The 12625-nt window shown below is 46.0% G+C and overlaps 1 protein-coding gene across 2 annotated transcripts in view; it reads right to left on the reverse strand.

Annotated features, from left to right (window-relative positions):
• The window catches only part of PPARA (peroxisome proliferator activated receptor alpha), a 67931-nt gene that overhangs the window by 8762 nt on the left and 46544 nt on the right, over nucleotides 1-12625 (reverse strand). For both annotated transcript variants that reach the window (XM_025881975.2, XM_073882622.1), the window contains exons 4-7: nucleotides 7988-8148; nucleotides 6799-6937; nucleotides 5817-6019; nucleotides 243-690 (exon numbers count right to left, since the gene is read on the reverse strand). In XM_025881975.2, coding sequence (XP_025737760.1) covers nucleotides 243-690; nucleotides 5817-6019; nucleotides 6799-6937; nucleotides 7988-8148 — 951 coding nt within the window. The remainder of the gene's footprint in view (nucleotides 1-242; nucleotides 691-5816; nucleotides 6020-6798; nucleotides 6938-7987; nucleotides 8149-12625) is intronic.

Below are 12625 nucleotides of genomic sequence, written 5' to 3' on the forward strand. Positions count from 1 at the left end.
GAATGGAACATTTATATAATGTACAAATATGTATTTATATATAATAACGTATGCTATACTATGATACAATATGATATAATTCTCACTTAATTCCCAGTGGTGGTGACGCAGGGGCTCAGACGCCCTCCCGCCTGCCAGTGTGCACTCCACTGTGCACCACTCACGCACAGACCAGATTTACTGCTGTCCTGCGGGATAGGAGGCTGCAGGTGACGTGGCACCAGATTCGGCCAATGACTTACCTCCACAGCAAATTATAGCAGCCACAAAAAGGGAAATATCACTGTCGTCCAGCTCTAGCGCGTTGAACTTCATTGCAAAATCAAACTTAGGTTCCATGATATCACAAAATGGTTTCCTTAGGCTCTTTAGGAATTCACGAGTTATAAAACCATTTCCATATGCTACCAGCATCCCGTCTTTATTCATCACAGAAGACAGCATGGCAAATATGGCCTCATAAACTCCATATTTCAGCAAAGTGACCTGATCATTCAAGTCCAAGTTGGCGAAGCCAGGGATGGACTTGGCGAACTCAGTGAGCTCAGTGACGGTCTCCACGGACGTGCACTGGCAGCAGTGGAAGATGCGGACTTCTGCCTCCTTGTTCTGGATGCCATTGGCCACCAACTTGGCCACCAGAGTCTTCTCAGCCATACACAATGTCTCCATGTCGTGTATGACAAAGGGCTGCAAAGAAAGACATGGAAATGAGCCAGGTCACTGGTGACAGGCTGTCCTCTTAATTATCAATGAACTGATGAGCAGCCACTGTCTGTAGGTCACCTGCGGAGAAGTGCAACATGAACAAAATGCAGTCTTCGTCCTTAAATAACCTCAGAATTGGTTGGGGACACAAAGACATTCATAGGGAACTAGCAATACAAATCAGTAAGATAATAATCATCAGTGCCTGACACTGGGTGGGGATTTCATTGTTATGAAAGGTAAGTCCTGATTTCGGCAATAAAGCTAACAAGAGAATATTCGCAAAGCACTTTTAATACTTTATGACATTCTCTGAACTCCTAAATACCTCTGCAATGGCCCTAACTACAATAACTTTGACATTTTTATCACTGAAGAACAGTTGACACACAATGTTACATGAGTTTCAGGGGCACAGCATAGCGTGACTCGTGATTCGACACGTCTACACATTAGGCGGTGCCCGCCCCTCGAGCGGAGTCGTGACAACGTAACTACAACATTACTGACCGTAGTCCTCCTTTTCATCCTCAGGGCTTATTAATTTTATAACTAAAAATGTGTGCCTTCACCTCTTTCCCTCATCCTACAGCAATTCTTAATTTTACCATTTTATGAACTTTGGAGATAACCATTGTTACCTGACACTGCCGCATGAGTAAATTTGGCACGTAAATAGAACTTGGAAAGTTGGTGTTCGTGTTTGCGTAGCAATAAGCAAACAAGCATTGTTAAGCCCTTGCTCTCTGGGGGTAACCTGGGCAAATCTTGAAGGACCCTCACCTCCTTGAGTGTAGGACTGAGATCTGCACTTCGGTGCTCTGTGTTCTGGAACAAGTGCAAACCCCTGGACCAGCAGCCTACATGTGGCCATATACCATTTGCTTCTAAGCCCACGGGTCCTGCCATTTTCTAAGTACCTAGTGGAGGAAAGAAGAGACGGTTGGCCCTATTATTTGAAGCCAGCATGGCCAGAAGGGATCATATATCTGGTGGGGCACAGGGGAACAACATGAATGTTTTGTGCTGCTGGCCAAAATGTACACCGGATCTGTGCGCGGAGCAGAAGAAATGACAGTCTCTCGGCTATCTCTCTGATTTATAATGTGTTCTATAGATCAGTAATGAGGTGGGCTGAAGCATTATTTTCAATTCCTACCAGGATACATAAAATGTAGAATGCCTAAGCAGCTCATGATTTTAAGACTCACTCTGCCAATGGGCAAAACATGTCACTGACACTCTATCTGGCCCCACGGCACGATGTGTCCCCTATTCCTGGGCTCCCAAGAGCACCTAGAGGAACCACAGCAAAAAAACATCTTCAGGGCACCTGGAGGGTGTCCTTGTCTCAGAAGCAAGGCAAGCGTGTTGGAACAATGCAAGGGATTGTCTTAGAAATGTTTAAGCAAAATCAGAATTTGCAATGCAGCGTTGGACAAAAAAAAAAATAATTTGATTCTAAGTCTGAAGAAAGGGGATACTCGAAAAATTACCTGTGCGTGAGTGAAAACAATCTGAGTACAAAATTCAAAGCCAAAGTCCTGACTATCTCAAGTCCGGTTAAGGAAGACTAAAACCATCTCCTTCCAAAGACTGTAAAAGCAGGCCGGATTACTGTTGTTTGGGGAAAGTTTGGGGGCAGTTCTGTTTTCTGGGAAGTTGCTCACATTGAAGGAATTAACATTCTAGGGATACGCAGCAGTATCCCTTCAATTCCAGAAAATACACTAGTAGGCCACCTTGGCTGTATCCCTGGCTTTGTAACCTTCGGCAGAAACAAAGGCATTAAAAACAAAAGTTGTGTGGCCCAAAGAAATTTGGGAAACGCTGAGTTAAATGATGTTAGCGCCTTCCAGACTCTCTACCGCAGCAGGTGTGTGCTGGGGAAGCTTCAGGAACAGGGACAGGCTGGGCATGGGTTCCCCAAATGTGTGATCCCAGAGCACTTGCGTCCTTTGCTGAAGATTCTCATGACCGGCGCGGGACCGGCCATGGAATTTGCAGGGCTTGGGGCAAAATGAAAACGTGGGCCCCCTTGTTCAAAAATGATGAAGAATTTCAAGACAGCAACAGCAGGGCATGAAATCCCAATGCGGGGCCCTTCCAGGCAAAGGGCCTTGTGAAACAGGACACACGCCCGTGAAACCCGCCTGGGACTAGTTTTATGTGAAACATATTCTCGTAAATGGGGATGTATCTGGTACAAATACTTCATTTCATTTTTATAAAATTATCACTTGGATTTTAAGAAGGCAGGCCCTCATTAACAGACAAAATTAGAAACCATCTCAATTCAAAACCAGTGCTAACATTTAGAAACCAATGTTTATGGAAACTCAAGAGAAAATGCATATACTAACACGCTTGATAAACACTGTTGATAGGACTATTTAAAAAAATCCATGCTGCTTATATTTAATTATGGAATGCGCCTTTTATACTTAAGTTTGAATATGAATGTATCTGACATCACAGGTGGTCATTTCAGATAAATAAAGCATGTTGTCAGGAGTTTAAATAGCATGAGGCAGAAAGCTGCCCAGCCCCCACCCCCAAATCACTCCCCACCAAGACCAGAAGGTTCTCCTAACTGACATCTATCACTCGTGCTCACGCCTGATGGTGTTCTGTGTGTGTTAATGATGCTACTGACAAGAACTCATCTTTACATACATCTAAATAGCATTTTCTACATAAAATCAGGCAGCACCATCTTTTAGGAAAAAATTGTGATTTATTGGTAGAAGTGCTTTGGATGAAACCATTTAATAAGCTTTTGGTTAGATTTTACTACACATTTCAAGAAACGGTATAAAATATTAAGTATGTTTTTCAATCTTAAGGCAACTTAAGTTGTCAGTGTGATATTTCAGCATGACGCCGTGGGCAAAACCCCACCACGTGGTGCATCATCCCCCCAAAGCCATTTCAGGATGGTGCCCAGGGGGCCCCTTGTCCCAAAGATCTTGAAACGCTGAGAATAATGTTGAAGGCCCTTTCCAAACACACGTTAGAATCTATTCTCGGCCACGAGCCAAAATCTCGTCCCCTTGCTTCCTTCATTCTTCTCAGACAAGACACTTGACTGTTAACTGACTGGCTACAAAGCACTCATGACTTTGTCTAAAATTCAATTATCTTCTTAGAGGACACAGATTCTCCATGACTGAAGACATTCAAAGACTCTAACGATTATTCCTGACGATTTTGAGCAATATGGGAACCTTTGAGATAAACATATGCCGTCCCCTTCATTTGAATGAAGAAAGTTATGACGGTCTGTGACATTACAGAGTAAGAGTAACTAGTGCATTCTTTCATCCCCATGGACTTCAATGCTCCTCACCCTCTCACTGCATGTGGCCTCCTGGAGAGTCTTCTTGTATTTTTAACACCTCAAGCGTCAACACACCAACTTTTTAAGATGCTGTTGAAAAGCACGTCTTTTGGAAGCCAAGTTCAGATGGGACCGATGTACCCCTGTGCCTCAGCTCTGCTTCTGTTTCTGCTACCCTCAAGTCACAGGGCAGCCGGGGCCCTGACGAGCTCCGACCAGGTCACTAAGGGCCCTGGTGGTTTTCTGGCCTCCGGTTCTGAAATCTCAGCAGCTCAAACCAGCCCCATGCCCAGACAGAAACATTCAGTATCTCTCCCACCACCCTCAGCCCTCAGCTAACACCCATCTTTTCCCAAAACAATGGGATCTACAGGCTTCCGGCAGCTTCCTTCCCCCTCCCAAGACCCTCTCTCCACCGTTTCCCAGCCACCTTCCCACAGCATCCCCCTTCTGGCCCACCCAGCCCCTAACCAGTTCTAGGGGAGCTGTAGGTCTTCGTGTTACATGATCTACAGGCCACGGAAAAGAGAAAAGCAGAGGCTGTGTCCCACACTGTGAGCTCCGAGCTTGGGCCAAGGGGGACAGGGCTCCTTCCAAGAGTGTGCAGATCTCAGTGGGGTATGCAGAAGGGTACTCCATGGGAATGAAACTGATACTAAACAAGAGTGTTTGGTTAAGAGTAAAGTTGACCTTTAAGTTTCCTTTAAATTCTAAAACCCCAAGAGAGAAATGGAAGGAAGATCTCTCCTAACCATTTCCAGGAGAGAAACTCAAAATTAAAAGGTTACTTTGCTTTCCCCCTTATGATCCAGAAAGGGTCTAATTTATAAAAGCCCCAGGGGCCTCCCAGCATGGGTGTGGTTTTACCAATTTAATAGAGTTTGCTTGAGCCCTTCTGAAATGTCTCAGCCTATTTAATTGGAGAATTTTACTGAAGAATTAAAGACTCAGTAAAAGAGGTTTGGTTTGTTCATGAAAGTAAATAGCTTGTGAAATACTTCATTTTCCTGTGACTAAAAATTCCAGCTTGTAATTCCCAATCAGGATCGCTTTAAGCTACTCATTAGTACGAATTAAACCTGTTTTGCCATGCTCGTAGGAAAAAGGTAAAAATATCTTCATTAGCCAACCCTGGGCTGGCCCCTCTTTGAAGTAGCTCTGAGGTCAGTTCTGCAATGAACACAGGGACTGAGCCGACCGCGGGGCTGGGGGCGGGTGGCAGAGTGCACTCCAGAAAAGGCCCAGAACGGTCCAGAAAAGACAACAGAGTTTCTGTGAACAAACAGCCCTTTCTAAACCCAGAGATGTCCTTGCCTTTTCACTGAAGAAACAGGGGTGGGATGGGTGGGGGGCTGCAGGGCAGGGGGGTTGGAGAGGACGGGGGAGATTTAGGGGAAGGAGCCGGAACACTGTTGAGGGAAAGAAAATGCCTTCATTTTCTGGCATTAAAATAGAAATTTAAGAAAAAAAATAGAGGTGTTTAAAAATGCACTTAAGAGATGACCCTAAGCTATTAACCAGATTTTTTTCTTTTCTTTCTTTCTTTTTTTTTTTTTTTTTGGTTTATTAATTACACAGTCATTGTAATGACCTCGTTGCTAGGAGCTCTGAGGTGGAGGAACCTGAAGATCGGAGTTGCTGATAAGCTGCCTCGGGGGCCCACAACGCCGACCTGCCTTCCCGCCATCCAACGGCTGTTTCCTTAGCCCCTCCCTGCGGCCAGGGGGGCACCTCAGGCAGGAGCCCAAGCAGCAGCGAGGTCACCTACCGGGTTATTGCTGGCCTTCCCCGCGAGGATGACCCGGGCCTTGACCTTGTTCATGTTGAAGTTCTTGAGGTAGGCCTCATAAATTCTCTTGGCGAGGGACTTCAGATCTGCCGTTTCTGCATCTTCTGGGTCATGTTCACAGGTGAGAATTTCCGCTTTCAGTTTTGCTTTTTCAGATCTTGGCATTCGTCCAAAGCGAATTGCTGGGGGCGGGGAGGAGGGGACATGGGAGAGAATGGGAAGGGGGCAGAGGTGAGCACTGGGGCGCATGGCAGGGGACCGGCCGCTGGGCGGAGAGTGCGCACGGAGAACTCGACCACCAGCGAGCGCAAAGCTGCCCCTCGGGACTAGTCAACGTTCTATTCTGGAGAGAGGAAAATAAAACTCAACCCTCCATCAATTTTGGACTCTTTCAAAAGGTTAAAAGGAAAGGCAATCCCTCATTTCGTCAACAGGATGGGTTGAAGGTTGTTTACTGTCATGAGGTCCCAAATTGACCCTTAGTTCAAGGAGATGGCAGTTTCCCCCAGGGCGAGTTCATGTGACACCTTTTTCTTTGTCCAGAAGGTGGACATGCAACTGCTAGGAATTAGTCATTTTAGATTTACCTTCGCGTCATCATTGGCACGTTCTAAAAGGACAGTAGGTTTCAGAATAATGACATTCGCCATGTGGGATGGTGTTTGCAATGGCACATGCTTCGTGCAGACTCTGGGACCATTCTGGCGTCCTGGGGGCGTTTCCAATCGGGCTGAAAAGCTTCGATCAAAGTCTTACCGTGAGAAGTGTCTAAGTGGAATTCCAGGAGCTCTGCTGCGTCTCAGCTATGTGACACTGCTCCCTTTCTGGGCTATTCTGGTTGCAAAATGATCTGGGCACTAAGTGTTGCCACACATTCATTCAAAACACAGTCTGTGGCGGCCAGACAAGGGAGGTAAGCTGAGGCACGGGCTGGGGAAGTACACTAGACAACCTTACCTACCGTTATGGGACATCCCGACCGAAAGGCACTTGTGGAAACGACAGTATTGGCACTTATTCCGGTTCTTTTTCTGAATCTTGCAGCTGCGGTCACATTTGTCATAGGCCAGCTTCAGCCGGATGGTCCTCCGGAAGAAACCCTGTGGGATGGACGCACGGTCGGGGAGGGGCTGCGGTGGGCCGCTAAGTCAGCATCGTGGCTTTACTCACATTTCTGGTCGTTCACTTACTGTACTTCCCAAGTGGACTGAAATTAGCGAAATCGTTCTAAGAAGTCTTACTTAATTGGGACAAATTGAAAAATTTAAATTTCATTACGTGTAAGATGAAAAACTAACAAAATGAGGCAAAATTCAAAGTCGTTTCAAGACGTCCTCATCTGGCTTGGGAAGACCCGGTTATGGTCTCCCAGAGTCACTCAGTCCTGTTCCCATTCATACAAGTGTCACTTTCCCTCCCCAACTCACGTCCAGATTTGTGACTACACAAATCTCTACGTAAGAGAATACTAACTCCCTGAAAGACAGAAATTATAATAAACCAATAAAAGGAAGCCACCTGTTTGTAAACAACGCTCGTGCTTTACAAAAGCACTAAACTCTACCCAGTAAGAAACTTCAGGATTTAGTCCATGAGAAACAAAATGCAACAACAGGAACTCAGGCACAGCCAGGTAGGAAGGGCTACTTTACAGGTTCATGGTCAGAAGGCTTGTGAAGGCGTCTGTATTTGCTCTGGTTCTTTTTCTGTTTGCTTCCCACTCATTCCTGCATATTTCAGATGGGCAGGTCCGGTGGGCCTGCGGGAGCGGGGACAGCAATTTCTTGGGGCCCTGGCCTCCAAGGCCAGCCCGGGCTCAGGCGCGGCATTGCTGTGTCAAGGACGCGGGTCGTGCCTGCACCAGGAGAGGCTGTGGTATCTTCCAGAAGTCAGTAAACGGTCTCAGCACGCACAGGGGAAGGAGATTTCTGATTTTAACCGAACACTGAGATAATGTGATTCCCCCACATATCAGGTACATGAAGTACCAGAGCTGGAGAGTGTACACAAAGTCCTAAAAGCATGATGTGGGGGCCTGACACCTCTGATGGCCAGATCTTTTTAGTGATGATGAAAATCTGGGTTTAAAATAAAAGGAAGCACCCGTCGTCCCGAGCAGGGACTCTCCTCCCTGCCGGGGTCCACCGTACCTTGCAGCCTTCACACGCATGAACTCCGTAATGGTAGCCTGAGGCTTTGTCCCCACAGATTCTGCATTCAATGTTCAAGGCTATGCTGGAAGGTTCATCAGCACTACCGGGAGCCACTGGGTAAGTGACCGACGAGGGGCTTGAAGCTGGTGAGAGGGTGTCTGAGAACAGAGGAGAAAGACTGATGAGCATTCCAGACACCATCATCGATTCTATACCAGGTTTACGAGTACATGACTGCGTTGTGCGGAGGCGCCGGCTAGTGGGCAGAGTTCCCAGCCCGGGCTGGCCCCTGTCCCGGGCTGTCCCACCCCTGCCTGGGTGCCTCCAGTTACCGTCGTGGCATCCCCAAACCTGCCGCTGGGCCGCCCCCGGGTCCTGGACCCGCACACCCAGCTGTCTCCCCTCCCCCACCCCGGCTCGGCCTACACACAATCTGTACTCTGCTTCCCTCCAGCTCTTCTGCAAATGTTAACTCAGTAAATCACACCAGAACACAGGATAAAAATCCGTGTGGGCAACACTAAAGGCAACAATCCATGAAAGATTACCAAAAAAATTAGGTTGGACTTTCTTAAAATTAACAAACTTCTTTCTGCTCTGCAAAAGACACTGCCAAGAGAATGAAAAAGACAAGCCACAGGCAGGGAGGAAATATTCGCAAAACACACATCTCATAAGAGACTTGTATCCAAAATACACAGAGAGGTCTTAAAACTCAACGATAAAACAAACAACTCAATTAAAAAATGGGCAGAAGATCTGAACAGATACCTCACTGAAGAATGGTAGCAAATCAGTATCACTTGTCATTAGGAAATTGTGACTTAAAACGAGACATCACTAGGCACCTATTAGACTGGCTAAAACAAACATGAGCGCCTGGGTGGTTAGGTCGGTTAAGCGTCTGCCTTCGGCTCAGGTCATGATCCCGGGGTCCTGGGATCGAGTCCCGCATGGGGCTCCCTGCTCCGCGGGAACCCTGCTTCTCCTCTGCCTCTGCCCTTCTCCCTGCTTGTGCGTGCCCTCTCTCTCCTGTCTCTCTCTCAAATAAACAAATAAATAAATAAATAAATAAAATCTTTAAAAAAAATTAAAGAGACCCCTGACGACACTGCATGCTGGCGAGAATGTGCAGCGACAGGAATGCTCGCTCGTGGCTCCTGGGACGGTAGAATGGTGCAGCCGCGTTGGACGACAGTTTGGCAAACAGTCTTAAAGGGATTGCACTCCTAGGTATTTACCCAAGGGATCTGAGGACTGAGTTCACACAAAAACCTACACACGGATGTCTATACAAGCTTTAGTGTTAATCTCCCCAAATCAGAAGTAACCAAGATGCCCTTCGATAGGTGGAGGGATAAAAAGAAAGGCCGGCCTGAAAAGGTTACAAACTATACAATTTAAATACCTGACGTTTTGGGGAGGCTGAATTATAGGTTTGGTACAAAGGTGAGTTGCTGGGGGGAGGGTGGGAGGGATGTTGAACAGGTGAAACAGAGGTTTTTTTGGAGATGGTGAAACAATTCATATGAGAACGTAATGGTGAGGACACAACATGATGCGTTTGTCAAAACCCACAGAACTTTACAGCACAGAGCGAGGCTTCAATGCGTGCAAACAAAAATCATTTAGGAGGTTGGGGGTCCCCCGGGGGGAGTACAGAGTATGACGAAGCAAGCTCACCGTGTCACACAGGTATGGAACGGCCTCCCTGAAGGAGGCGTGGAGAAGACCCCACCCGAGGAAACTTGGAAACGAGTGGCACCTGTGGGACCAAAGGCGTGTCAGCATGGGGTGTCTGCGGATAAAGCGGCCCCCGCAGGGATACGGGTTAGCCACCCTGACGCCACCATTGTGTAGACCGGAGACAGACCATGAATGGAAGGAATGGTGGCGTGGGAGCTTGCAGATCAGCTGGGAGAGGTGAGAATGGCCCACATGGTGGCCGGTTGGCACTGCAGGCATCGGGGCAACAGACAGAGATACCAAGGGCTACATACAGAAATATTCGTGGACCTGTGTATGTACGTGGATTAGTACAGGCCCATATCTTTTTGACCCATCAGCTAAAAGAGCCTAAAAGAAAAGACACTGCAGCAGCGGCCAGGACTCTGACAAGGCTGGACAGAGCTCTGGGACCACCACTCACAGTGAAAGCCTCGGAATCCACCAGCCGTCAGGTAAAGGGCCTCAAAAGGGTTTTGCCTCAGTATCGGGGCAAACTTAACTGTAGGATCAACACTGTTATGGTTCCATCTAACACAAGACCTGAAAGGTCAAACATTTTCCAAGTAACTTCACTGTGTCTCAGGACAAAACTCAGAAGTATTTATGGGAATACAAAAATATCCATCATGAACAAAGTTCATAATGCATGGCATCCAATAAAAAAAATTACAGGGGCGCCTGGGTGGCTCAGTCGGTTAAGCGTCTGACTCTTGATTTCGGCTCAGGTCATGATCTCAGGGTCAGGCTGCACCTGAACTAACACAGATGATTAAAGTTATGACTGTATCCTAAGTGTTCAAGGATCTGGATGAAAGACTGGAGACTGGGCGGAAAAGAACCGTGTCACACTTCTAGTGAGTTAGACTACACCACCTGGTGTGAGAAGTACACTGGATGGGATCAGAGCCAGCCTAGACACTGCAGAAGAAAAGATTAGTAGACTTGAAGACACAGCAAAAAAACTATCCAAAATGAAACACTGAGAGAAATAAGATGGAAAAAAATAGCTTCATAAGTGAAGTCCACCAACCAGTTAAGGAAGAAACAGTATCAATTCCACAGAAATACTTACAGAAAACTGAAGAAGAGGGGGCACTTCCTAACTCATTCCATGAGGCCAGCATTAATCTGATACCAAAACCAGATAAAGATTTTACAGGAAAACTAGAACCAATACTCTTCACGAACACAGACTCAAAAATTCTTTTTTTTTTTTTTAAGATTTTATTTATTCATTTGACAGAGAGAGAGACACAGCGAGAGAGGGAACACAAGCAGGGGGAGTGGGAGAGGAACAAGCAGGCTTCCCACTGAGCAGGGAGCCCAATGCGGGGCTCGATCCCAGGACCCTGGGATCATGACCTGAACCGAAGGCAGACACCTAATGCCTGAGCCACCCAGGCGCTCCCAGATGCAAAAATTCTTTTTTCTTTTTTTTAAGATTTTATTTATTTATTTGACAGAGAGAGACACAGCGAGAGCGGGAACACAAGCAGGGGGAGTGGGAGAGGGAGAAGCAGCCTTCCCGCAGAACAGGGAGCCCGATGCGGAGCTCGATCCCAGGACCCTGGGATCATGACCTGAGCTGAAGGCAGACGCTTAATGCCTGAGCCACCCAGGTGCCTCCAGATGCAAAAATTCTTAACAAAATTTTAACAAGTCCACCATGTACAAAAAGGACAACACATTATGACAAAGTAGGATTTGTTCTGGGAATGAAAAGTTGACTTAATCTTTGAAAATCAAATAGTGTAATTTGCTGTATCAACCAACTAAAAAAGAAAAGCCATTTGATCATCCTACTGGATGAGGGAATAGTATTTGACAAAATCCAACATCACTTTCTGATAAAAACTCACAGAAAACTTAGGATTAGGAGGAGAACTTCCTCAACCTAGGAAAGGGAATCTATGAAAAACAGTTATTGTCATACTTAGAGGTGAAAGACTGAGGTCAGGAATAAGGCAAGGGTGTCTCCCCTTATTCAACACTGTGCTGGAGGTTCTAACCAGTGTAATAAGGCAAGAAAAAGAAATAAAGGCATCCAGCTTAAAAAGGAAGAAGTAAAACTGTCTTTATGGACAGATGACAAAATTCTCTGTGTAGAAAATGCTAAAAATCTATAAAATATGAAACACTCAGCAATAAACCTGACCAAAATATATGAAATATCTGTACATTAAAAACTGGAAAACATTGCAGAGAGAAAATTTTTAAGGTTTTATTTATTTGAGAGAGTGAGCAAGAGAGAGAGCACACAAGCTGGTGGGGGGCAGAGGCAGAGGGAGAAGCAGACTCCCCACTGAGCAGGGAGCCCGATGCAGGGCCCCATCCCAGGACCCTGGATCAGGACCCAAGCTTCAGGCAAACACTTAACTGACTGAGCCACCCAGGCGCCCCTGCAGAGAGAAATTAATGAAGAGCTATCTAACAGGGGAAATAAGTTCATGGCTCAGAAGGCTCAGTGTTGTTAAGATGTCAATTCTCCCCACGTTGATCTTTTGATTTAAGGCAATCCCAGTCAGAATCTTAGCAGGCTTTTTTGGTGGAAATTAAAAAACTGATTCTAAAACTAATAGAATACCCAAAACATCTTCAGAAAAGAAGAATAAAGTAGGAGAATTTAATGCTACATGACTTCAGGCGTTATTATAAAGCTACAGTACACAGAAATTAGTGGCATTGGCGTCAAATGAGACAGGCAAATGGAACCGATACAGGCCCAGGCAGGCAAAGCCAATTGATTTTTGACAAAAATATAAAGGCCGTATAGTGGAGATAGCAGTCTTTTTAATAAAGTATGTGAGAACAGTTACAAATGCAAAAGAGAGAGAAAAGAAATAAGTTTTGATCCATTTATGAAAATCAATTCAATAGATCTGGGACAAAAATGTAAAACCTAAAAAA

The sequence above is a fragment of the Callorhinus ursinus genome, unplaced genomic scaffold (genome assembly GCF_003265705.2).
Source record: "Callorhinus ursinus isolate GAN/ISIS: 27379988/994484 unplaced genomic scaffold, GSC_fseal_2.0 scaffold48, whole genome shotgun sequence".
NCBI lineage: Eukaryota > Metazoa > Chordata > Mammalia > Carnivora > Otariidae > Callorhinus > Callorhinus ursinus.